We start from the raw sequence: 23,369 nt of genomic DNA, 5'->3' as shown, positions 1-23,369 counted from the left end.
AATTGCATCAATACTCGTCCCCATATCTTTATTGTCTCAGTCCCAAGAGAAGCTTTAGCTGGGCAAGGAATAGCTAGGAATCTTAAAAGGGGTAGGAAATACAGGAGTTATAAAAAAGGTTGGAAGGCAGGCTGAAGTGCTCGAGCCATAAAAGACCTGGATTCCTGAATCTGGGTTCTCAGAGAGCTATCTAGCTATTTGTAGGCTATCTAGAAGACATACTCAAGTAAAAGGCGTAACTTAAGTCAACACCCAAAAACCGGACCTCCCCATCTACGCCTATGACCTTTTAAATGATGTGAAAAGTGGCGTAGCTTGATCATCCAGGCTAGAACGGGCCATCCGGAGTAGAAATTTACCGATGGAAACATAGATAAATAAAAATTTAGGTGCTGTTTCCCCGACAGATAGTTGTTTTATTGAGCGAAGACCAGAAGGGATTTTGTAAAACAACTCAAGATTTATCGACAAACTCATGAAGAATTGGGGGTATCACACATCTACATCTCCCTGCTACCTACACACCTGTTTGAAAATCCAATATAGTATATTTCGATGTCTTTTTACGCCTTTCCCAGGAAGAGCTGGAAATTTTTCGTCCAAGTAGCCGGATTGTATAGCTCGATGGAAATTGCGGAGGAGAGTATCGTGGAGCCTACTTGCCCGCCAAAATTCGATCGATGAACATGGCGGTTAGGAAAGTCTAGAAGTATCAGCAACAGAAAAGTTACTGCATTTTGCTAACACAGGGGGTGTTTAAAATGAGTTGGGCAAGAGATGAATGGAAAAATGAACTGCCATCAATTGCCCTTCAAAATATCGAAAAGCTTGAGAAAAATCTTGAGACTCTAAAGAAAGACAAACAGCAAAGGAATTTTCGGTTGGAGTCACTCGAGGCTACCCTTGCACTGCAGAAAAGGAAACACGAGGAAGAAAAGGAGAGAAATATCGATTTGAAAAGAGAGCTTCAAAGTATTTCGGAAAGTTTTCAAGATGTGTCCAAGTGTCGTGATAAGCTGTCTCATGATATACAGCTTAAAGAATCACGCCTAAATGTTGTCGAAGGTCAGTTGCAGCGGGCGAAGCAGGCCGTCGAAAGCGAATCGTCGAAATGCAGCAAACTAGTTACAGAGCTCGAAAGGGAGCAGACAGATAAGTTAAGTATCACATTAAAGCTCGAGAAATTAGAAGAAGAGCGAGGAAAACTTATCGAGATGAACAATATACAGAGGCAGAAGCTTTCCAGTGGGGGAGGATCTATTTCTGATGGTAGGTGATAAACTCTGATGATAGCTTTAGAGATGAAAAGGTTCTGTGTTTTGAAAAAATCTGGCTTAACTAGATTATATCTTTTAGCTACCTAATAAGTTTTCTTATTATTTCTTTTTTTAATAAAATCAATTATTAAAATAAAATGAAATTTTTTCTTATAATTTAGCTTTTTAATTTACATTTTGTTGCGAGGACAAGTAGGCATATTTATCAATCCTGGAACCAAGAGAAAATAGTAAGCCATTGATAAGCTCTATCGTTTCTTTGATACCAGAAACCCCCTACTTTTATGTCTTTGGTAAAGCCCATTTATTATGAAAATTGAATGAGTATTGAAAATATTTTTACATCCACCAGGATAGGGGTGTACCGGATATCCGGTTGGCCGGATAATCCGGCACCGGATCCCTGATTTTTTGAAAATCCGGTTCCGGCCGGATTTGTTTTCGAAATCCGGCTAGTTACCGGATTTTCCAGAATTTTAATACAACAATAATAGAGTAAATACAGAGTTATAAAAGAGTAAATACAACAATAAGAAGAATTATAAAGCATTAGAACAAATTGGAACATAATTCTAAAAGTTAAAAGCATCCCAAACAGCGTTTTTTCACAACTTAAAGTCGTCCAAGGTTATAATGCAAGAAAAGAAACTTTTTGCCATCCCTTAGAAGAAGTTTTGATCGCTTATACTTGAAGATATTTCCAGCCTCCGAAAAAACCGCTCTGAATAAACACTAGATTCTGGAGTAGACAAATATTTTTGAGCTAGCCTGGCAATGTGGGGGAAGGAACTTGGTGCTGCTTCCACCAAAGGAAAGGACCAGGATCTACACCAGGATTTATTCATTCGTTTTAAATCTTTCAGCTTTTATATTAAAATTACCACATCCCCTTCCAAGTACCCTCCCCTCACAAAAGTATTACACCACCTCGAAGGAGATAAAATGGCGCAAGAATTATCGAAAGCTATTGTTGTGCGAATTGATTGTGTTTTTAAGTGGCGAATAGAAGTGGGTAGGAAGTTAAACAACAACCAATCAAAACTTCAATCTTTTTAGAGTACTTTTTTGAAAATAACAGTAAGAAATGTCTTTTAACAGTTTAAAATTTTAATATTTTGACGGGATCGCAAACTTTTGAAACCACTTTGAAGCCTTCTTCAATTGGTTGGATATAATTGGGCAATGTATTATTGTGGAATTTTGTATCAAACCTGAAGAATTATTTTATTTAGTGATCTTTTGGTTCTTCAAGAACCATTTAAATTATGGTTCATAACGTTTTTCATGTGAAGCCAAACATTTTGAATGATGTGCAAGTCTGGACTTAACAAACGCCGTGGAAAAAACTTGAATTTTTCTTGTTTAGAAATAAACCATTAGCCTTTTATTTTGTATTTGTGTAAGACACTCATTCCAATTTGTCTGGAAGGATTTTTAGATGGAAAACTTTGCTCTGCCTTTTATTTTATGTCCTCTAGTGTCCCTAAGTGTAGAGGCCATGAAATAAAACAGACAAATTATTTCCCCTTTAACATCAATTTTTTTACACGTCCGCTGCTTGGTTTCTTTGCTAATGAAACACTCTTGAGAAACATGTTTAAATTCCCATAGCTGTTATGTGGCTGCATCTAACTAACTTGCTCCAACATTTTGCGAAAAATAAAGTCCTCTTTCCCGTAAATATTTTATAGCAACTCGCCTCTCATTTGACATTTTTCTCCTTTAGGCATGTTCTTTATTTCTATAAACAAAAACTTTTCTTTGTAATTTATACATTTCAAATTATGTTTTATATGGCATCAGCAAAATTTCAAGAATTTTGTGCCAAAATTTGCTACAAAGTATGCCTATTTCACCCAATTCAGGCATTCAAATATTTGGTATGGTTGAAAAGTTAAGTCCATCAAACTTTGGTCTGCAATGCAAATTGTGCATAAAGACTTTGTGCCGAATCTAGGTTTTTTGTAATTAGTATATTTTTTATATATTTTGTATAGTCGGCCTTAATTAGCTAAACGCTATTTTCTCTGCTGACTTTAAATAAATTGTTTATTATTTATTATTATTACTTTAAAGTTGACAGAAATACCACCATTTTGAACAAGGTGGTGCAATACTTTTGCAGACCTGCCAAGTTTGGTGGGTGCAAAACCTTGAGATTTCTTAAAAATTTCTTTAAAAACCTTGAGTTTTGTAGAAAAACCTTGAGAAAAGTCAAACAACTTTTTTAATGATTTTATAAACACAAAAAGGTCTTAATACGGGTTCAATCACATCATAAAAAGTTAAAAGAACTAAAAAGAAACATGAATTCCAAATGAAAAGTAGGCTATCTATTTGTGTTCTTCATTGTATTTGTTGGTTGCTTTTTTGGAACTTTCCAAGACTTCTTCTGTGGGTTTCCAGCTATAACAGGGCGTGTTGGACTCGGGATACATTGTTTTCATCGCTAGGATACTCGACAATGTCCCTCCCAGTTTCATCGATGACCTTTCTAACGATTTGTTTTTCTTCACAATGCTGAAAAGTCTTTCCGATTCAGCATTACTGTAAGGGATGATCAAGATGATTTCAGCTAGCTTTGGCAGAAACTTGAAGCGCTTGGCATTTGAGCCCGGAATTTTCATATCTGCAATATAGCTCCACAAAACATCAATTCTAAAATGAAATGAAATTTCACCATCCATGTCTTTCTTCACTCCTTCAGAAACACGTGCCTCTTCCCAGGCTCTCTCTTCAAAATCATTATCATTTAGTGTCTGGTAGTCTGTAAACTCTTCATATAATTCATCAGCTGAAATAGCTGACATTAAGTTAGGATACAACATCGTTAGAATATCGCAGAACAGTTCTGTGAGCTAAATATGCAGATACACTAGCATTTGTTCGTTAAAGATGGCAAATTGGGAGAAACTTTTTGATTTTTTTGATTTATGAATAACCGTGAGAATTTCCTGACCAACCGTGAGATCGTGGGCTTTCTTTAAAAACCGTGGGTCCCACGGCAAAACCGTGGTACTTGGCAGGTCTGCTTTTGTGAGGGGAGTGTATATTGTTGTAGTGATTTTAGGGCCTTTTGAAAAATTTCACTTGTCAAGAAGAGCTATATGATATCTGCACCACTTCACAAGCTGTATAGATCGATGATATCTAGCTTTAAAAAACTTGTTGATTCTACAACAATAATGGTAACAGCCATTCCAAACTGACTGTGATTAAGTCAGAGACAAACCAAAAGCTAATTTTTCATCAATTTGTGTCATTTCTGTGGAATCAATGTTTATAGTGATGCACAATTTAATAAAATAAAAAATCAGGAAGATAATCATGTCAATTTTTACATCATTCTTACAAGGGGTGGATACTTGGTCGAATATTGCCGGGGAGGGGCAAGCCCATTGTTTTGCTAAGATTATATCACATTTTCCCATTATTTTAGAACAAAAGACAGAATATTGGGGGAGGGCAACTGCCCCAGAGTTTCCACCACTGATTCCTACTAACTGAGGAAATTTGTTTTCTCGTAAGGGTGCTACCTGGTTTTAGCTACTGACCTTGGTCAGAATGGAATTCTAGTAAACAGCATTAGAAAGCTGTCACTTCATGGAGCAAAAATATATATATATTTTAGATGATAAATATATGTAATAATGTAACAATGCAATATTTTGAATGTAATCATGATATTGGCAATACAGATTTAAAGTTTAATTGATTACAATTTCTTTCTGTAGATGCTGAATTAGGGAAGCTTGTGGCTGATCTTCAAAAGCAACTGCAACAAAAAGACAAAGAATTGCTTGCCCTGAAGCAGTCTAAAACTGTTGTAAGTTCCATTGATAATCCTTAGCTGGCTAAGCAGATTTTGCCCATATTGCCAATAAACAATTTACTACTGGTTACTAAAGCAAATATAAAATAAAGAAAAATTTCACTCACCCTAGGCCCATTGACCAATGCAAAAACTTTGTTGCTTTTAACTAATTTTTTTATATGTATTTTCCTTTTTCTCTGTTTATTTGTTTATCTGTTTCCTTGGAACCTCAAATAAGTTGAAGTCCACTGTAGAGTTATCAAGGTAAAAATTGAATTAGAATATTGTATTCAAATAAAATACCGAATCTGAACATTCTTTTTATCAGTGAGATACCAGAGGTTTAACCAAAGTACTTGAAAAATTTGGTCTTCCTGCTTTTTATTAATTTACTTGTTTAGCTTTTTTATTATTATCAAGCCTAATTAAGCCTTTTGTTTCACCAAATTAATAAAAAAAATATATTTTGGGTCAAATTTGCAGGCTAGTGAGAATACTCAAAGGACAGATTTAATGTCGTTTGATGACAGCCCTCTGAAAGAAGAAAACCTAATGATTTTTGATGATGAAGTCAAGCCCGATTCTGAGGTGTTCCCAAGTAAAGTTGAATACAATCTTCTTGAACTTGAAGATGCTCAACCACCTAAAGAACAGAGAAGTCTGAACACTGTAGAAAATGATGCCATTACAAAGAAAAAAGAAGCAGAACTAATTCAGGTAGCACTTGCAAGCATTTTTTCATTTTTGCTTGTGTATTGAAGGTTTATTAATTTTGGCTACATAAATTCTATTCAAAAGCCAAATGTTGGTGTGTTTATTTGCATGGATTGGCAGTTGAAATGTTTCTAGTAAGAGAGAGTGCACACATAAATGAACTGCAGCTTGTTTGCTTTTTAACTGATTATTTTTCCAGTAGAGACTACATGCAAATAACAGTGTGAAAAACAAAGTAAAAATGTGCAATATACTCTTTCTCTAGGGTAGCCCTTTACAGTGCCTATGAAATGAAATTTTACACATAGTTTTTCTAAAAGAAATTGAAACTTCTACACATTATTGCAATATAAAAATTGACTCGAAAATTTGCACAAGAAAGTTTGTTTAGGGGTTTTAAAAACAATGAGTGCGAGTGACAAAGCATACGAATCAGTGACGTTACAAGGTTTGCAGTTGGTTCACAATAAACACATAAGACCACTTAGTCGGGGCTGGTAGTCAAACAATTATGCAAATTGTGATGCCAGTATGAAATTTTGCAAAAAGGGGTAATTTGACACGCTGAAAAAGATAGGATATGTAACCCAACTGAAAAATGCCCCCTTTGGCTATTTTTAGACCAGGGTTCTTTGCCCCAAGCCCCTAATGGCATTATTACAAAATCTATTCTGAAAGTAAGTACAATAGGACAAAACTTTACAGCAGGGGGCAGTTTGATGCGGCACAAGAGATGGGATATAGAAACTAACTAAAAATTGCCCCCTTTTACTATTTTTAGACTGGGATACTTTGCTCCAGTCCTTTAAAGACGGGGTTATCGCATCTCAGTCATACTTTGGTACTACAGCACGAAACTTTGCAAAACAGTTTGATATGCTAAAAAAGATAGGATATAGACTTTGTCTAAAAATTCCCCCCTTGTGCTATTTTTTGGCCAGGGTACGTTACTGCATGATTCCACTAACAACGTTATTTTGATATATTTGCTGAAAGTAGGTACAATAGCAGGATACTTTGCAAAAGATGGCAATCTAATACGCAGAAAATAATAGGATATTGACCCCATCTGAAAATTTGCTCCCTTGTTTTTCTAGACTGGAGTACACTGCCCCAGACCTTAATAGATGGTATTATCATATTTCAGTCGTACTTTGAAACTTTACAAAAAGGACATTTTGATGCGCTAAAAAAGATTGGATATGGACCCTGACTAAAAATTGTCCCCTTTGGCTAGTTTTACTGTACTCCCAATAGCGACCTCCACTCTCCTTAGTGTATTAAACGCCAACTGCTTCCGTGTTTACAAACCTTGTGACGTCACGAATAACGCGCGCTTTGTCATAGTCGAAAACCTAAAAATGGGATATTCAACCTAAATTTTTAGACGGCTCCGCAAAAAAATTTTGCAAATTTTGCTTATAAAAAGTGTGCCTTTATCTAAACTTGTCAAATTTCATTTCATAGGCACTTTAAAGGCTTTTGTGCAACCGGCACGCTTTGCAAGACTGAAATTTTGCTTGAGATTACCTAGAGGCATAACCTTTTACAGTGCCTTTCAGCATGAATTGTCACCATGAATTGTTTTTTAATTTTCATGAAGCATTCTCCTGTAAATCCTTGTCCCTGTCTTTTCTTCAATTTCCCCTGGCTGCTGACATCACCAAAATTCCTTCTAGTTGACTACCAAGCTTGAAAAAGAGTTAGCAAAAAGCGAAGAACTGCAAAAGAAAGTGCTGCAACTATCCCAAGAACTTGAATGTCAAAGACACAACTCTGAAGCTGCTCGGGCACACCAAGAAGAGAAGCAAAAAGAGAAAGAGCGACAAATGAGGTATATACAATCTAATATTTTCATAATGGGTCGTCCTGCTCTCAATGCAGCTCTAGGAATTGTCAATTGGGCCTTTCTTGGAAAAACCCTGCGTCAGACAAGCTGTTTCTATCTGCAGTCACATATAATTTAGACCCACCGCAAAACTATTCTATTGTACCCAATTTACACTCGGCTTACTATTACAGCTTTTCCTAAAAATGTGTTGTTACTTGTACAGAGTCTACGGTAAAGCCCTTACAGAAATTGTTTAAATTAGAAGACACAACACTAATAGGGACAAAGTTTTACCGAACATATGAAAAAATATGATAAACTTGCCATTTAAAAAGAACAGGTGATAAAAACAAGCTACTATCACGTCGATTAAATAACCCCAATAAGAATATTGCTAGACTATGAAAAACTTCATGGCTTCAATTTCTTCTCAAAAACCTTTTGCAAGGGCTTTTCGCAGGGGTTGGCACGTGTTTAAGCCTGCGATTCTTAGATTTCTTAGGCTTATATTCGATTCTGCATCAGAACAGCAGATAAAGGTTTTACATTAAAATTCAAGCCCATCTGCACCATATATTTCTTATCAAAGCCGTCGTTTGTAAGGCAAGGCTTTTCGATAAGCCCTCATTGGAGATCCAAGCCATACATTTTTTATGAAATCCTTTGTTTATAAGCTCAGTCATGTTTTCTTTTTATAAGTCCTCCTTGGCCTAGTACTCTCTAAATGTAAGCATAACCTTGTTTCAATCTCTTGCTCAGCGTAAAAGTTTATATCGAATAGTTATATGAATATATGAATCTATAGTTATATCGAATATATAGTTATATCGAAAAGTTTTTATGAATCTTTCGTTTTTTTAAAAGCAACTTTCATTTGTAGTTTATTTTTTATAAGCCTAGTGGCCAAAGTTCTGTTTATGGATATTTATTCTCTCTTGTAATATCCTCGTATGAAATGCCACAATGTTTTTCTAATGGAAATTGCTACTTTTTCAACTTTGAGACCAATGAACAAAATAAAGCTTCTTGCTTAAATTGTTTAACAGAAATGGATTAGGTATTTTTTGGTTTCATTTCATAAACTGGAAAAGGTTACCACTTGTTTAAACTATTTCTTGCCATTTCCATGGGTGTTGTATTTGATAGCTTTCAGCAGACCTGAGCAACATGACATTTGTTTTATAAATATCGAAAAAAAATTTTGTAACATTCTAACACATCCAGGCAACGCCTTTAGTTTCAGGAAAAAATTATGGATGCAGTACAGCTGTTGTTTAATAATTTTAGGCTTTGTGTTTTTACTAGCAAATTGTACTTTTGTTGTTTCTTCAAACAGTAGAAAATGATACACGCTAAATTCATATAATGCTTCCTTCTGCAATATAGAGAAGAAATGGCAAACCAGAGAGAATTTGTCATGGATAAGGAAAAGGTTCTAAATGAAATGCAGCAAAAATCTCAGCATGAAGTTCAAATTGCAAAAAATAAGATGGCTGAAATGGAATTACAGTTTTCAAAACTTCAGCATGATAACATTGCACTCGGTCAACAAGTTACAGAAATCTCAAATGAAAGAGATCAGATGTCCAATGTTTTGGCTAGCTCAGAGAAGAGAATCAATGAGCTGACGCGTGAAACAAAGGCGTTGAATCAGCAAAAAGATTCTATGGTAAATGAACTTGAATCTGCTTACTGTAAAGCGAAGAAATTTGAAGCTGAAATCGATGTCTTAAAAGGAGACATAGCAGGGAAAGAGAACGTAATCAAACAAATAGAAAATGACCTTAAAACTTCAATGTCACAAATAGAGAAGTTAAAGAACAGTTCACAAAAGGATGTAAATAGCTTAAAGGTGGAAGTTGATCGTGCCAAAAAGGATGGAGTTAGACTGGAGTCAGAGAAAGCAAATGTTGTAGAGAATTTGCAAAGAGCTGAAGAACAAGGCAAAGAGTTAAGTAAAAGGCTGCGTGCTCTCGAAAGTGAGCTCCTTGATCTGAGGAAGAATGAATCGGCGAAGGATCGAGAACTTGAACAAAGAAGACGTGAATTTGAAGAGTTGCGAAAAAAGGCGGATGAGTTTGTCGAGAAGATCAAACAAAAAGAGGAAGATGTAAGAGTTTGTGTCAAGCTTCAGGAGGATTTGAAAAAGCAGCTGATGGCTGCAGAGAGAAACTGTGCCGATGCTATTCAAAGTTGCCGTTCTGTTGAGAAGGAGAAGAAAGAGATAGCTTTGAAGCTTAACGATGCAAACGATGCTTTGCTTTCAAACAAAGAGGAAATCGAGAGGATGAAAATGGAGTTTCAGGATGAAATGGCGCGAGCAAAATCCGTTTTTGAAGCTGAAGCCCATCACAAGCTTGCTGAATACGAAAGAAATAGTATTTCAGCTGAAAACGAGTTAAAAGAAATGAAGAAGGCATTCGAAGAATTAAGGCTGCGAAATGGCGAGGCAGAAGAAAAGCTGATTTGTGCAGAGAAAGCTTTATTGAATGTAGAGAATAACGCAAGAAAGAATGAAGAGCTGGTCGGAATATTGAGGACTGAGAAAGAAAATGCCATAACGAAATTGGATGGGCTTGTGGGCAAGGAGGAAGAGAAAAAGAAAGAACTTGAAGACGCTGAAACCAGAATTAACCATCTTGAAAACGTTTTGCAGGAGAACCAGGCAAGAATAGACAGTCTTGTCACTGAAAAGGCAGAGTTGGTACAAAATTCAATAGCAATGCAGTCTACCGAAGACAGTCAGAAGAGAATTATCAGTAATCTTGAAGATAAGGTTAAGGTCCTAAGTGATGAAAATTCTGAAGCTATAAGAAGCAAAGAATTTGTAGAGCAGGAAAAAACGGAGATCTTGAAGCAGCTAGAAAAGGATAGAACGGAGAAAGAAAAAGCAGTCGAGGGAAGCTTTAAGTTGAAAGAAAAGTTGTTTGAATTGGAAAATCAAGAAGAAGATTTTATTATACAGATCGAACAACTTGAAAAACAAAGGGAAATGCTTCAGGAAAAATCTGCAGAGCTTCTTTTAGAGAGAGATGAGCAAACAAGGCTTAATACTGAGCAACAAGCACAGTTGAGTGAACTCAAATCTGCAAAAGATGACGCTTCATGTAATTTGGAAAAGGCTGTCAAGGAATATTCAGACATTGCAGAGGAATTGCAAAAGGTTACTCAAGAGTATTTGAATATAAAGAACGAGAAAGATGCGGTACAGACAAATGTTTTACAGTTGGAAGGTGAATTGGCAGAAATGAAGGCCAGTAATGAGAAGGTTTGCAAAGAAAATTCTGACCAGATGGCCGAGTTGGAGAAGGTAAGGTCTGAAGCAGAAGCTGTTAGATCTGAAGGAAATGCTTTGATAGAAACTATGAAAAGTTTGGAGAGGTTGAACTTAGAGATGAGGGCACAGATCGATTTGCTTAAACAAGAAAATATGGAAATTTGTAGAAACAGTGAGATAACCCAAAAAAAGCTTGAGGACGCTCTCAGTGCATTACAATGTTTTGAAGACGAAAGGAGGGACTTTGAGCAGCAAAGTGAGGCGCTGAAAAGTCAGTGTGAAGTAAGTGGAAAACAACTTTCAGAAGCTGAGTTAATTAAGGCTGGTCTGGCTGAAAAGGTCTCGTCATTGGAAGCTGAGTTAACAACGACTTCTGAGGAAAATGAGATACTTAGAAATGAGGCAAAGGTTCTTTCAGGTAGAAACAGGGAAGCAGAATTGGAGATAGAAGACATGAGAGGGGCGATACAGGAATTTGGTGGATTAAGAAGGACATTGGAAGAGGTAAATGTTGTTACACTGCAGCTGAATGATAAGTTAATCAGCAAGGAAGAGGAGATGAAAAAGATCGAGGAAAAGGTTTATGCAGCAGAGGAACAGGCCAAGAATCTGAATGCACAGGTTGAAGAGTACAAGGTTGTTTCTGAAAAGCAATTTGCAACTATTGCTGATAACGAAGTGCAAATCAATCAACTGACAGCTGACAATCAAAGGTTGATTGAAGAAGCTAATACATTGGTAGAGGCCACGAAGAATTACGAAATGCAGAGCAAGGTGTTAGAAGATAAAATTGATCAGTTAAAGCAAGAGAAAGATGCATTGAACCGAAGCTTTACAGAGAAAGCAGAGGAAGTGGTTAAACTAAATAATGCTTTACAAGAGATAGCCTCAGATGCTGAGCAAGAACAGCAGCAGAAAGGGTTGGCTGAAAGTATGCTGAGAATAAAGCTGGAAGTGATCACCGAAAAAGAAAAGGAAATTACCGAGCTGAAGCGGCATGTTGAAATCTACGATCAAAGTTTGATGCATAAGTCCCATGACTTGGAGAAAATGAGCAGAAAATTTGAGGAAATAGAGATGCAGCTTAGGGAAGTAACAGAGGAACGAGAGAGATTAGAAGGTGAGAAAGATTCTTTGTTGGTTGAAGGTGAAAAGTTCCTTAAGAAGAGAGATGAAAAAATTGAAGGGTTGGAAGCGGATATCAAGCAGCTGAATGAACAGTTGGAAAGAGTCGTAGCTGAAAATAGTCATCTGCAGAAAAAAGAACAAGCATTGCTGGAGGATCTTAATGATAAGATTGAGCAAATTACAAATGAGTTCAGCAATAAAGCCAAAGCTCTTGAATATGATTTGACGTTGAAGGAAAACGAGGTTGTCGAAAAAGCATCTCTATTAGAAAGAAAAGCAGCAGAAATTGAGTTTCTTTCGCAGCAGAATTCCAGATTGCAAGACGATAATAGTCACCATCGTACTCAACTCGATGAATTAAACGACTTCCACAAAAAAGAATTAAGCAGCTTGAAAGAGCAGGTAAATTTGTTAGAGGACAGATCATTAGACGAGGCAAATAAGGCAAAACAAGCAATCGAAGAGAAATGCATCATCCAATCAGAGAAAGATAATCTGGAATCGAAAGTCGAGGAATACAAGGAAATAAACGAAGATTTGCTCAAAAGAATGAGAGACGCAAGTGATGAAAGGGACATTCTTGTTGTTGGAATTTCAGATGTGGAGCAACGATTTGCAAGAAGGGATGCAGAATATGTCGAACTGTCAAGCCAAATGGAAACCGCACAAGCGGAGTTGCAGAGTGTACGCAAAGAGCTTGAGAACAGTGAGCAGGTGGCTCAAAAATATGAAGCAGAGATTGGCGTATTGAGTGATGCTGTTAAGAAACAAGAAAACCAAATTCTGCACGAGGAGCAACAAAGATCAGTGGCTGAAAATGAGCTAAAAGATGCAACTTTGAAATATGACTCAAAGATCAATGAACTGCAAAAGCAACTGAAGCATGCCAACAGATCTATTTCATTACTTGATGGGAATGCCAACGAGTTGGAGAGACAAATCCTAGCAAAAATCAATGAGAGGGAATCTCTGGCAAAAGAATTTTGTGCATATAAGGAGACGATGTCTGTAGAAGTTCGAAGCCTGACAGGGGAGGTTGAAAATAAAAATGATCGTATATCAGAAATGATTGACAATTCCAAAGAACTTGAATCTAGACTTTCTGATCTGCTTTCGGATCTTGACGCTGAAAAGAGGAACAACCAGTCACTCACAGACTGTATAAAGGACAAAGATGAAAGAGTAAATGAGCTTGTCTCCACGTTACATAAGATTGACGATGAATTATCAAACGAGAAAGCTTTAAGGTTGGAGTCAGAAAATCTGGTCGAAAATTTGTCCTCCAAGTGCTCCTCTTATGAGGAGACAGCTGTAGAGCGACAAGCGGAAATAGAGAGATTGATGACAAGGATATCTATGCTTAACTGTAAACATGAAGAACTTGAAACGTATATTGCTGAAATTGAAGCAAATAATACCTCTTTGAATGAAGGTTTGAAGAGCAAGGAAAAGGAAATGGCTACAACAATCGAACTTTACGAAAAGAAAGTTCAAGATGGTGAGAGGGAATATGGCCAATTGGTCATCAAAACTGAGAAGTTGAAATCTGAAAATTCTGGTCTTCAAGAGCAGCAAGAAGTGTTGGAAGCTGAACTCCAGTCAACAAAAGAAAATTTTAAGAAGCGGGAAAGTGAGTTACAAGATGATATAAATGGAAAGCATAACTTGATTACACAGCTAGAGGCATTGCAGGACGAGAAGGACAACAGGATTGCATCACTTGGATCTTCTTTGAAAGATAAAAGCGAAACGTTGCAAGAAACAGAGGAACTGGTAGGGAATTTACAAACTCAGTTAACAGAAAGGATTGAACAGTTAGAGAGTGCCAAAGGAGAATTAGAACAGATGGAAAAGAATTGTAATGAGAAAGACCAGTTGCTACACGAAAAGATGATTGAAATCGAGAAGCTAACAGTAAAAGTCACCGAGCTATCAGGATCTTTTGAATGTTTGCAGGAAAGGTCATCGAACGAAAGGACCTTGCTTGAAAATGAGTTGAGCAAGAAGATTAATGCCATAGCTGACATTGAAAGCAGTCTGACAGAAGCACAGTCGAAGATAAATGAATTGCATACTGTTATTGACGATCTCTCTAATGAAAGGGAGAATGATAGATTGACTGTTGATAACCTTCATATTGAGGTAAATGCAGTTAAAGAAGAATGCGAACTCGCCAAAGTGGCACACAATGCAAGAGTGGATGAACTACAAGTGGTTGTCAGCAAAAAAGAACAAGAGATTTGTATGTACCATAAGACATCTGAAGATATGAAGCAGGAATCAGTAGGTCTGAAGAAGAGAATCGATGAGCTGGAAGGTAGCATTAAAGAAATGAATAACCAACGCAAAGCAAAAGAGAGTGAGATAGCTGCATTAACTGATCAGCTGAAACACGCATCGGATGAATGCGAAAACCTGGGAACCAAAATAGTCAACTTAGAGGAAGAGATCCAATATTTGAAAATCGATCTGGACAAGAAATGCCAAGAAATTGAAGGCAACCTGTCAACAATTTCCAAATATGAAGAGGAGATCATGTTGAAGACGAACAGTATCAGTGAATGCCAGAGCCTTGTTACGAGTTTTAAAAACGAAATAGAGCAATTGCAGTCTGAGATTGCTCGTGTAAGTGCTGGTGTTGAGATTAAGGATAGAAATAATGAAGCCTTGTGCCAGAAAGTAGAAGGTCTGGAAGTGCAATTGAAGAATAAGGTAGAAGAATTCGATCAACTTTCTCTTGAAAACCAGTCAATGCATGATCACCACGAGGTGGTTGTTTTAGAGTTGAGGGAGACAGTAGATTTGAAGATCTGTGAGTTAGCTGGGGTGAGAGAAGAGTTTGAAAAGCAGAAAAGAGAATTAGAAAACGCGCTTGACAAGATTGGATTTATAAATCAAGACGCAAACGATAAGGCAAATGAAATGGAAAAGATAAACTATGCATTAAAGGAAAGTGAAGACCAATTGGCAAAGGCAAAGACAGAAAATTCAGAACTTGTTGAAATGGTAGAAAATTTGAGGAAAGATCTTGAGGTTGTAAATTCTGATCTTGAACGCACCAAGGGAGATATGGACAGGAAAACTAGTCTTATTGAAGGACTGAATAACGATAATGCGAAGCTTACTGACATCGTTAATGAAAAAGAGACAGTTTTAATTGGCAAAGACGAAGAGCTCAGTGAATTGATAAAAGAGGTAAACAATGCCAAAACAGAAGCTCAAGTCAAAGAAGATGCTTTGGCGAGCTTGAAATCTCAAAACGTAGCTTTAACTGAAAATGTTAATGAAGTTAAAATGATTCTGACAGCTAAAGAGGAAAAAATTACAGAGTTAATTGAAGAGCTTGACAAAGCCGAAAAGGAACTGACATGTAGCAAAGAAGACCATGAAAAGACAAAAGATGAGTTAAAGGAAATTGAATGCGAGAAAGGTGGTTTCGCAAGAGAACTCAGCAAGGTGAAGGATGATTTTGCTTCAGGGGAAAGGATGATTGAAGTGCTGAAGGTAGAGACTGAGGAAATCAAGGTTGAACTTGAAAAAGAAAGATGCAATGCAGAAAATTTGTCTGTTGAAAATGAAAAGCTATCAGAAAGAGCTGAAGAAGCAGAGAAAGCTCTTTCAACCAAAGATTGTTTGCTGTCGGAATTGACTGCAGAACTTAAGAGTAGCGTAGAAAAAATTGAAGAGAATGGTGAACTATTGAAATGTGTACAAATTGAGAAAAATCGTCTTGATGAGAAACTGTCAAAGTCTTTAGATGATATAGCAGAAATGAAAGAAAGTCATAACTCTTTGAATCAAGAGCTTGCTGATGTTAAAAATCAGCTTTGCGAAAAAGAAAGTGCTTTAGAGAAAATCAGGACTGAACTTACTGAGTTTGAGGAATCTACAAAGTGCCTTGAAAAGAAATTAGCAGGAAAGATCTCTGAGCTGAAAGAGTCAAATGAATTGCTCGTTGATGCTCGATCTGATTTAAAGAAAAATGAACTGGCTATGGGTGAATTAGAAAAAACTTTGAAGATGACACAGCTCGTCTTGCGCGCAAGATCCAGAGAGGCTGAATCTTTATATGGCCAGTTACAAGACGTAAATACGGAACTGGAGGCAAATGAAAATAAACTGGATAGACTGTCAGATGAAAATGATCAGCTGGAAGATCAGCTTATGAAAGCTAAAGCTGCACTTGAAGAAAGAAATAAAGAGGTAGAATTTCACGGAACAACGTTTAAAGATTTCGAGCAAAAGCTTAGCGAAAAGGAATCACAGTTAGAGAAGAATGAAAAAGAATTAGCTGCTATTGAAGAGGAATTCAATGCAGCAAAAGTTGTGCTGGAGAAAAGGGAGGGTAAAATGGAAAAATTAAAGGCAGCTCTAGAAGAAAATCAGTCTAAAATTGAGGAGAAAGACGGAGTCATATCACGTATAAAAGACGAAATGGACGCTTGTGTCAGGAAACATAAAGATGAAATTAAGAAGTCAAAATCTGAGCATGATAATTTGGTGAGGTTGCTAAAAGGAAAGGAGGATAAAATCAGCCAGTTACGGCAAGAGATACAAAGTATGTCTTCAAGTATGAAAAAGAAGACTGAAGAGTTGGAAAAGCAAGTTTCAGCAAGAGAGGAAGATCTCAAGAAGAAAACAGAAAAGATAGAGAATCTTCAGGTTGATTTAGGAAGCCATAAGTATGATCATGATGCGTTGTTTGAAACAATGACTGAAGACTTGAGAAAATCAAGAGAAAAGGTGCAGTCTCTTGAAGAAAAGATAGAGGAATTAGAAAAGACTGTTTGGGAGGGATACGCTGAAATCGAACAAGTGAACCAGGACAAGATTGTGTTGCAAAACCAGATCAAAGCCTTGACGGGAAAATTGGAGGAAATGGGTGATGAAAAGGAGGGTATTTTAGAAGATAAGATCAAGGAGTTGAAAGCGAAAGATGACCAAGTTAAGAAATATGGGGCTTATGTGACAGAACTGCAAAACAGACTGAAGAGAGAAAGGCTTCAAAGCAGAGAATCCCGGGGTTCAGAAGGCGGACCTGGCGAGGTAGGTGTTTTGTCGTTCTTTGTTAACATTTCATGGTTTTATCATCGATTCCCATTCATACAACCGATTTATTTTATTTGCATGGATATTTACCCTCTCGTGTTCCCTGAAACCTTTTTGATGATAAAATACCTAAAAGTCACCCAGTGTACTTTATTTTTGCAACCATTTCTGTGAATGCTGCGAAAACATCTCCCAGCTGGACAACCTTTTGTCGACAGTAAAGAAATATACAGCCTCTTAATTTATCAAGCTAGAAGCAAGAATAGTTATGAACTGCGTGCACCAACACGCAATCACAACTGTCTGTGATTTCATGTAACACGTTTTATTGTTGCTAGTAACCACATGGCTATCGATGAAATTGTTGTAGCGGAGAATATTATCCTTGCTGCTTCTATTCTTGCGCAATAAGATATTTCTAGATTTTGTTCATGTCCCTCTGTCAAGTGCATTGTTCATAGGCTTCAAGGCATCGAGTCATGGTAAATAGGCCTTTTCTCTTGAGATAATTTGCTTTCGGCGTGGTCACTGTAGTTTGATGTGATATCGGCATCCGTTGTTGACAACTTGCTGTTGACAGAAGCTGCTTTGTAGATCAGTACGAGGCAACTTCATTTGATCAGTGGCAGGTCAGCCAATAGCATTGCAGCACGAAAATCATGGTTCAGCGTATTTGGGTATACCCCCTCCTCTTACCATGACTCGATGCCTTTCAGCTTTGCTGCGGAACGTTCCAGACTTGTCCATTGCTTTAGATTTACCTATAGATGTTTAGTGAGTGCTCATCAGCTTTCTGTGATTTTTTGCCTTGTAGCGAGGTTGCGTTTATTTTTTTCAATTAATAAAAGTATAGCTTAGTGATGTCACCACTTCTGAACTTTGTATGAATTAAATACCATTACTTATTTGCAGCAATCTGTTGTGAGAGAAAGCCTGCGCAATCTGCAACTTACTGTAAGTAGGTTTTGTATCTAATAACTTGTTGTATTGTCAGAGACGGTCTTGTTTAGGCTCAATTACATTTGTACGCTTTTTGGCAGTTTAAGTCCAAAACACATAGCTGTGTTTGTCTTTAACTAAAATCCTTGCCTAAGCGCTTGAAAAACTTTGCAGGCAATCCCCTCTCTCCCAAACAATGTTGAATATTTTGATTTTAATGCTTTATAAACGTGGTTTTTGATGTGCCAAGTCCTGCTACAATCAAATACGAGTGAACATTTGCTAATCAACATTATTTGGAGGGCAATTATGGGGGGGGGGTAAGTTTGCGATGTTTGGAGTTGGGTAGCCTGGCAGAAGGAGTGTTGTGTTGCTATATTTTTTCAAGAGGTTTTGTGCAAGGTCTTGTAGTTCCGCATATGTTTAGGGGAACGAAGCCAAAAAATTAGTTTTATATCAAGATTGTTTACAGAAAAATTAATTATACTGACCCTACTGAGAATGATACGACAAGAGAACGACTCTGTTAAAATCCATCCTACCTATTGCCACGCTCTAGTGATAGTCGATACATACCATAAGTAACCGACGACAAATCAATAACGACATATTATGAAGACAAGTCCGTGTCAACGGCAGCCCAAGTTAATACATGCTCTGTAATGCTAGTTTTAGCATAATCCGAGACTTATCTTCCTTTCCTCAGAAAATGATAAAACCGCATATGTTGGATTTATAGCCCTGTTATCTTTAAGTACTGATACGTTGATGCACCAACTATCATTGGCTACATACACCTTATTTTATTTTGTATGAACTGCAGAGATACGGTTGTTCTTTTTTCCTCTTTTTTCGCACACAGCCACATGTCAAGTATGAAATATGTTAAAAATTTTGTTCCAGACGCCAGATAATCGCTCAGCGACCAAAGATTCGAACGGAGAAACGCCTCTCAAACGAGCAAGAACAAACGAAAGTATGTTGCGGTTAGATTATAAATTATGAATAAACTATAGTTATATTTAGTTAATCGATTCGCTACGATTCATGACGTAATAGAAATACGTTAAATGATTGGTGTGTGTTACCGCGGTAAATGGCTGTTTGTTATCAAAATAACATACACCTTTCTGGCTTCCTCAAATATAATTTTAATTCCTGCAATTTTGGAAGGTTCAATTTCAAATAATTACTTGAACCGAAAATGCCGTCATACCAAATTTGTGGGGATTAATGTATTCCCTTTTTCGTTTTTACTTAAACAACAGAGGCTTCGTTGCTTCATTTTGCGACTATGACGTCTAGTCTAGTTATATACTAGCCAAGGTGTACACAAGGTTTATCTCGCCAAGCAAATGCTGTTGGGCCTGTTCAAACCTGGTGTTCAGTCAGACCTAAGCGAACTTAAAGCATTGTATTTGTTTTTCAGAGGTCTTGCCATCACCGATATCTTCACGAACAAGAAAGAAGCTAGCCAGAAACAACAGCCCCCCTCGCAAGAAACCATATCCAAAAAGCAAGCCTGGATCGCTTTCAGAGGATTCAGAAAATGAAAACGAGGTTCGGTAAAACAAATCACCACATTTTGTACAGTTAATGACTCGTTGACTCTTGCAAAGTAAATATGCGGATCTAGTATTCAGTTGATCTCTGAAATTTCAGCTAAGGTCATTGCCTTTGACAAATGATTGTTTTTGTGCCTCATCATTGACCATTAAGAGTCTTGTGTGCTTCATTACAAAACTAACGGTGTGTCAAAGTTGAGGTAGGGTTTATCAAAGAAATGTGTTAGATGAAGCCAAATTCATATTCGATTCTGGAGTATCAAATGGTATGAACTAGGTTTTTTTCTGACTTGCTATTTAGAGTAAATCTCAGCAAAGCTTAGCCTACTTTTTTAAGATTCGGCCTTTAATTGGGTCATGTTTTAAAACTTTATTTGAACATTTCAGTGCTATAATTTCTTGCAAATGGTTTTAATCTTGAAAGTCCGTATTCCTTGGTCGATGGACGATGGTGCCAGGCTATGGGGCTCTTTTGTGACAATAGATGGTTCAGGAGATAATGTCCTTTGGAATATTAACCGTATGATTTGACAGGCTTAAGTTGTCTGGAGCACCAGATTGTTTAGTCAAAGAAGAACGGCCTAAAGCATATTAACTGAAACTTGAAATATTTAAGACAAAGCAAGAGGGTTTTTTCTAGTCCGTCTCAAGGTGTGTAAAGTCTACTTCGTGATTCAGATTAAAATTGAAATGATTAGGGATGCCACATGGTGTCAAATAGTTTTGATATCATTCTTTTTGGCGTTACTTTTTCATCAAAGGTGAAATTTGGTTGTAGCTGACTTTTTGCCAATTATCAGCGACCACCAAGTTGCTCACATAAGCATTTTTTGTCATTCAGGGTTGCTATAAAAAGCCTTTAGTGACCAAATCAGAATCTGCAAAGCAGAACATCACTAAGCCTATTGGTTTGTCGCCCCGAAAGAGTAACGTGATGCGAGGCGAACACGAAACAAAGCATGGATCAAAGCTTTCAGGTAAACTGGCAACAACAAGAAAATACGATTTTGAGAGAGATTTTGAGAAGGAACTGTCAAAAGAAGGTAAGAAAAAGAGCGTCATTGTCGATGCCATGACCTGCAGAATCTCTCTTTGATCTGTCTCCGCGTATGTTTAAGAACACTATAGACCACCCGGCACCCGGCGAATTTAGTATATCACCAATGTATTTAACAGAAAAGAAGTTGCCTTCCTTTTTTTGCTTTAAGATATAAATTTCTTACTGTTTACATGGCTATTTGAGATTACGAACTGGCAAAATTAAAGTCAACTCATTTTGGTTTGAGATAAAGAGGTGTATGAATGTTCCTCTTCTGCATGTAATTCTCCTGAGCTTTTTTCAAAAAAAGGCTTGGACTGAAGGATGGGATTAGTCAATACACCAATAAGACATGAAGCGGAAAAAACATGTAGCGTAATATATACTTTGCAGAAGGTAATTTTCAATTCATTCGCATTGCAAACAGAAGCTTGGTTGTATAGAGAAGCAAAATTTTCTGATCACAGTGAATTGGTGTCTTGTTGTTTTGCTAGTTCAAGTTAAAACAGGAAACTTTTCATCATCTCAGAAACAGTATAAGTTGGACGAATCGTCGCTATTAAACGACATTTGTAAGTCAGGAGTCTTTTCTCAATTTTTTTATATCCTCGAGCTGAAGTCTTGCCTTACTTTACAGAAAAGAAGAGACCCGTGAAGCTGAAGTCATTGAAAGACTTAAAGAATGGCAACGAAGAAAAGGAAGACCAACCCGAGTGTCGAACGCAGTAAGCAACATCAACACGCATCTAGGTTGGCTTTTAGGCGGCCTCCAAGGCAAGCCAAGCCTAGCCTTCAAAATACTTTTGACGCCTAATACCGAAGACCAATTTGTTCTTGTAAATTGTATCAAAAGAAGACCTCTTGCAGACAATAGAAAGATTGGTCTTGCGGTCATTTAACGTTTTTTTAAATTGTTCAGATTAGATACTGATTTATGTTGTAAAATATTTGTTTGTGAATGGCTGTTTTTATTTAGAGAGTGCATTCTCATCAATGTTACCTGTTGTGTTAGAAGGGCAACATGATTATACTAATGTTTGGCACATAAAAGTTTTGTTCAACAGTTTTGAATGGTTCATACCAATATGTTGGCACTTTAATATATATTGATAAAATCTGTTTCATTACATACCGTAAATTCTCTTTTTAGCCCCCCTCTCAATTAAGCCCCCTCTCTTTTATAAGTTGATGTTTTTTATTTCGCAAATAACAAAAACTTTTACCACTATAAATGGTTTTTTATTACAAAATATTTATTAAGCCCCCTCTCTCAATTAGGTCCCCTCTCTTATAAGCCCCCTTTTAAGTGCTGAAAAGCAATAAGCCCCCACGGGGGGGGGGGGGTAAAAAGAGAATTTACGGTATTTGTAATTAGATAGTCATTCATTATAAACGGTGAATTGAGCCAGTGGACAAGAGAAGGAAATCTGTGGCACAGAATCAACTTTTAAGATAAGATGTATAATTTCCTTGTGGACGCGAACTTAGGGTGGAAATTGAAGATGTCTTTTACTGTAGCGGAATCAATGCTTTGTTTCGTTATTTCTCAGTATCTTTGCTGTTGCAAAACATGTTTAACATTTTTAGTTGCTTTTACTATACCCACAATTAAGTAAAGATTAAGTACAATTTTTGTTATATTTTGATGTCGAAATTTTTAGCATAAGTTGGGTTTGAGAATTGTTGCTTTCTTTTTGGCATTGTTTTCTTGCTTGAAGGTCCATGCAAATTTTAATGGGCCTAAGGTCTTGTACATTTACATTTAGCGTATAAAGTGGACTTGTTTTAAGCTGTGCGAAACTGTATCATATCTTGTAAACCAAATTCATTTAACACTCAAGAGGCAGTTTTCTCACCCGTCGTCCGCTGTTATACTTTCCTCGCAGTCGACATCGAAATCTTTGTTTTATTGATTCTCTTCGATCATGCAACAATTTTTCGTCCACTTTTCAATACACCTTTGCTTTTTATCTGCTATAACAAAAATAAAGGCTTTAAAAGATTAGAAAGAATTCTTTTTTCTGCTTTGTTTAAAGTCACTAAAACTTTCGAAAGTACTCTCGGTACCAATAAACGGGGAAGGGCTGTTCCATGAGCCCCAGATTCCTAATTCTCCAATACCTTTCGTTTGGGGTCTGGAACTCAGGCTAGGGGATGAGAATAATCAAGGGAGGATAAAAATGGCTCAACATATTTATAATAATCGGGGGTTGGGAAAATTGAGGGAGGAAGTCGAAAAATAAACACCTATCTTTTTATATTAGTCATACTACCGATACATTTACCCTAGTATATGCGAAGGCATATACAGAACCTCTTTGACATTCCTTTCCCCCGTTCTTGATCCTTTGACTTTCAGAGGCTCTTGTATCCAGGGTATGACACATTGCACTCACGAACTCTGGTTCTGTCAAATGCGCTTCTAGAGACTTCTCCTTGCGTTTTGGAATGAGCTATCTAACAGAGTTCTCGATAAAGTAAGTTTAATAGGCGTTTGGTACTTATCATGTTCACAATAATTTTAATCTTTGAAGAACAAATGAAAGGAAGATGAGGATAAAACATGAGGGGGAATGAAGATTTTTTCGAAAATTAATAAATATGGGTGAGCGATTTACTCGGTACTGGGATTTGATTCATTCGATTTGAGAGCAGACTCTAGATTTTTTTGAGAAAGAAAAACTAAAATCTCGATGAGTTTATCGACCTTGGAAACGAGGGAAATATTATCAATAC

At 36.9% G+C, this 23,369-nt stretch overlaps 1 protein-coding gene across 1 annotated transcript; it reads left to right on the top strand.

The window, feature by feature from the left end:
- Positions 1-650: 650 nt before the first annotated feature.
- LOC135681317 (uncharacterized) lies at positions 651-21,509 on the top strand. The gene is made up of 10 exons (XM_065195722.2): positions 651-1,269; positions 5,012-5,103; positions 5,575-5,808; positions 7,485-7,639; positions 9,023-17,087; positions 18,003-18,044; positions 18,933-19,005; positions 19,459-19,589; positions 20,436-20,637; positions 21,271-21,509. The coding sequence occupies exons 1-10, from the start codon at positions 762-764 to the stop codon at positions 21,360-21,362; spliced, it is 9,594 nt and encodes a 3,197-aa protein (XP_065051794.2). The 5' UTR covers positions 651-761; the 3' UTR covers positions 21,363-21,509.
- The last annotated feature ends 1,860 nt before the right edge of the window (positions 21,510-23,369 follow it).

Source organism: Rhopilema esculentum, chromosome 12 (genome assembly GCF_057945365.1).
Source record: "Rhopilema esculentum isolate cy_ngs chromosome 12, ASM5794536v1, whole genome shotgun sequence".
In the NCBI taxonomy this organism is placed as follows: domain Eukaryota; kingdom Metazoa; phylum Cnidaria; class Scyphozoa; order Rhizostomeae; family Rhizostomatidae; genus Rhopilema; species Rhopilema esculentum.
This window is presented reverse-complemented; position numbering and strand designations above follow the sequence as displayed.

Excerpts from the sequence above, each read along its gene's own strand:
- LOC135681317 (XM_065195722.2), top strand. The coding sequence starts at position 762 with ATGAGTTGGGCAAGAGATGAATGGAAAAATGAACTGCCATCAATTGCC. Across the intron at positions 17,088-18,002 it reads CAGAAGGCGGACCTGGCGAG|CAATCTGTTGTGAGAGAAAG; the intron begins GTAGGTGTTTTG and ends ACTTATTTGCAG. Across the intron at positions 20,638-21,270 it reads GAAGGAACTGTCAAAAGAAG|AAAAGAAGAGACCCGTGAAG; the intron begins GTAAGAAAAAGA and ends CTTACTTTACAG.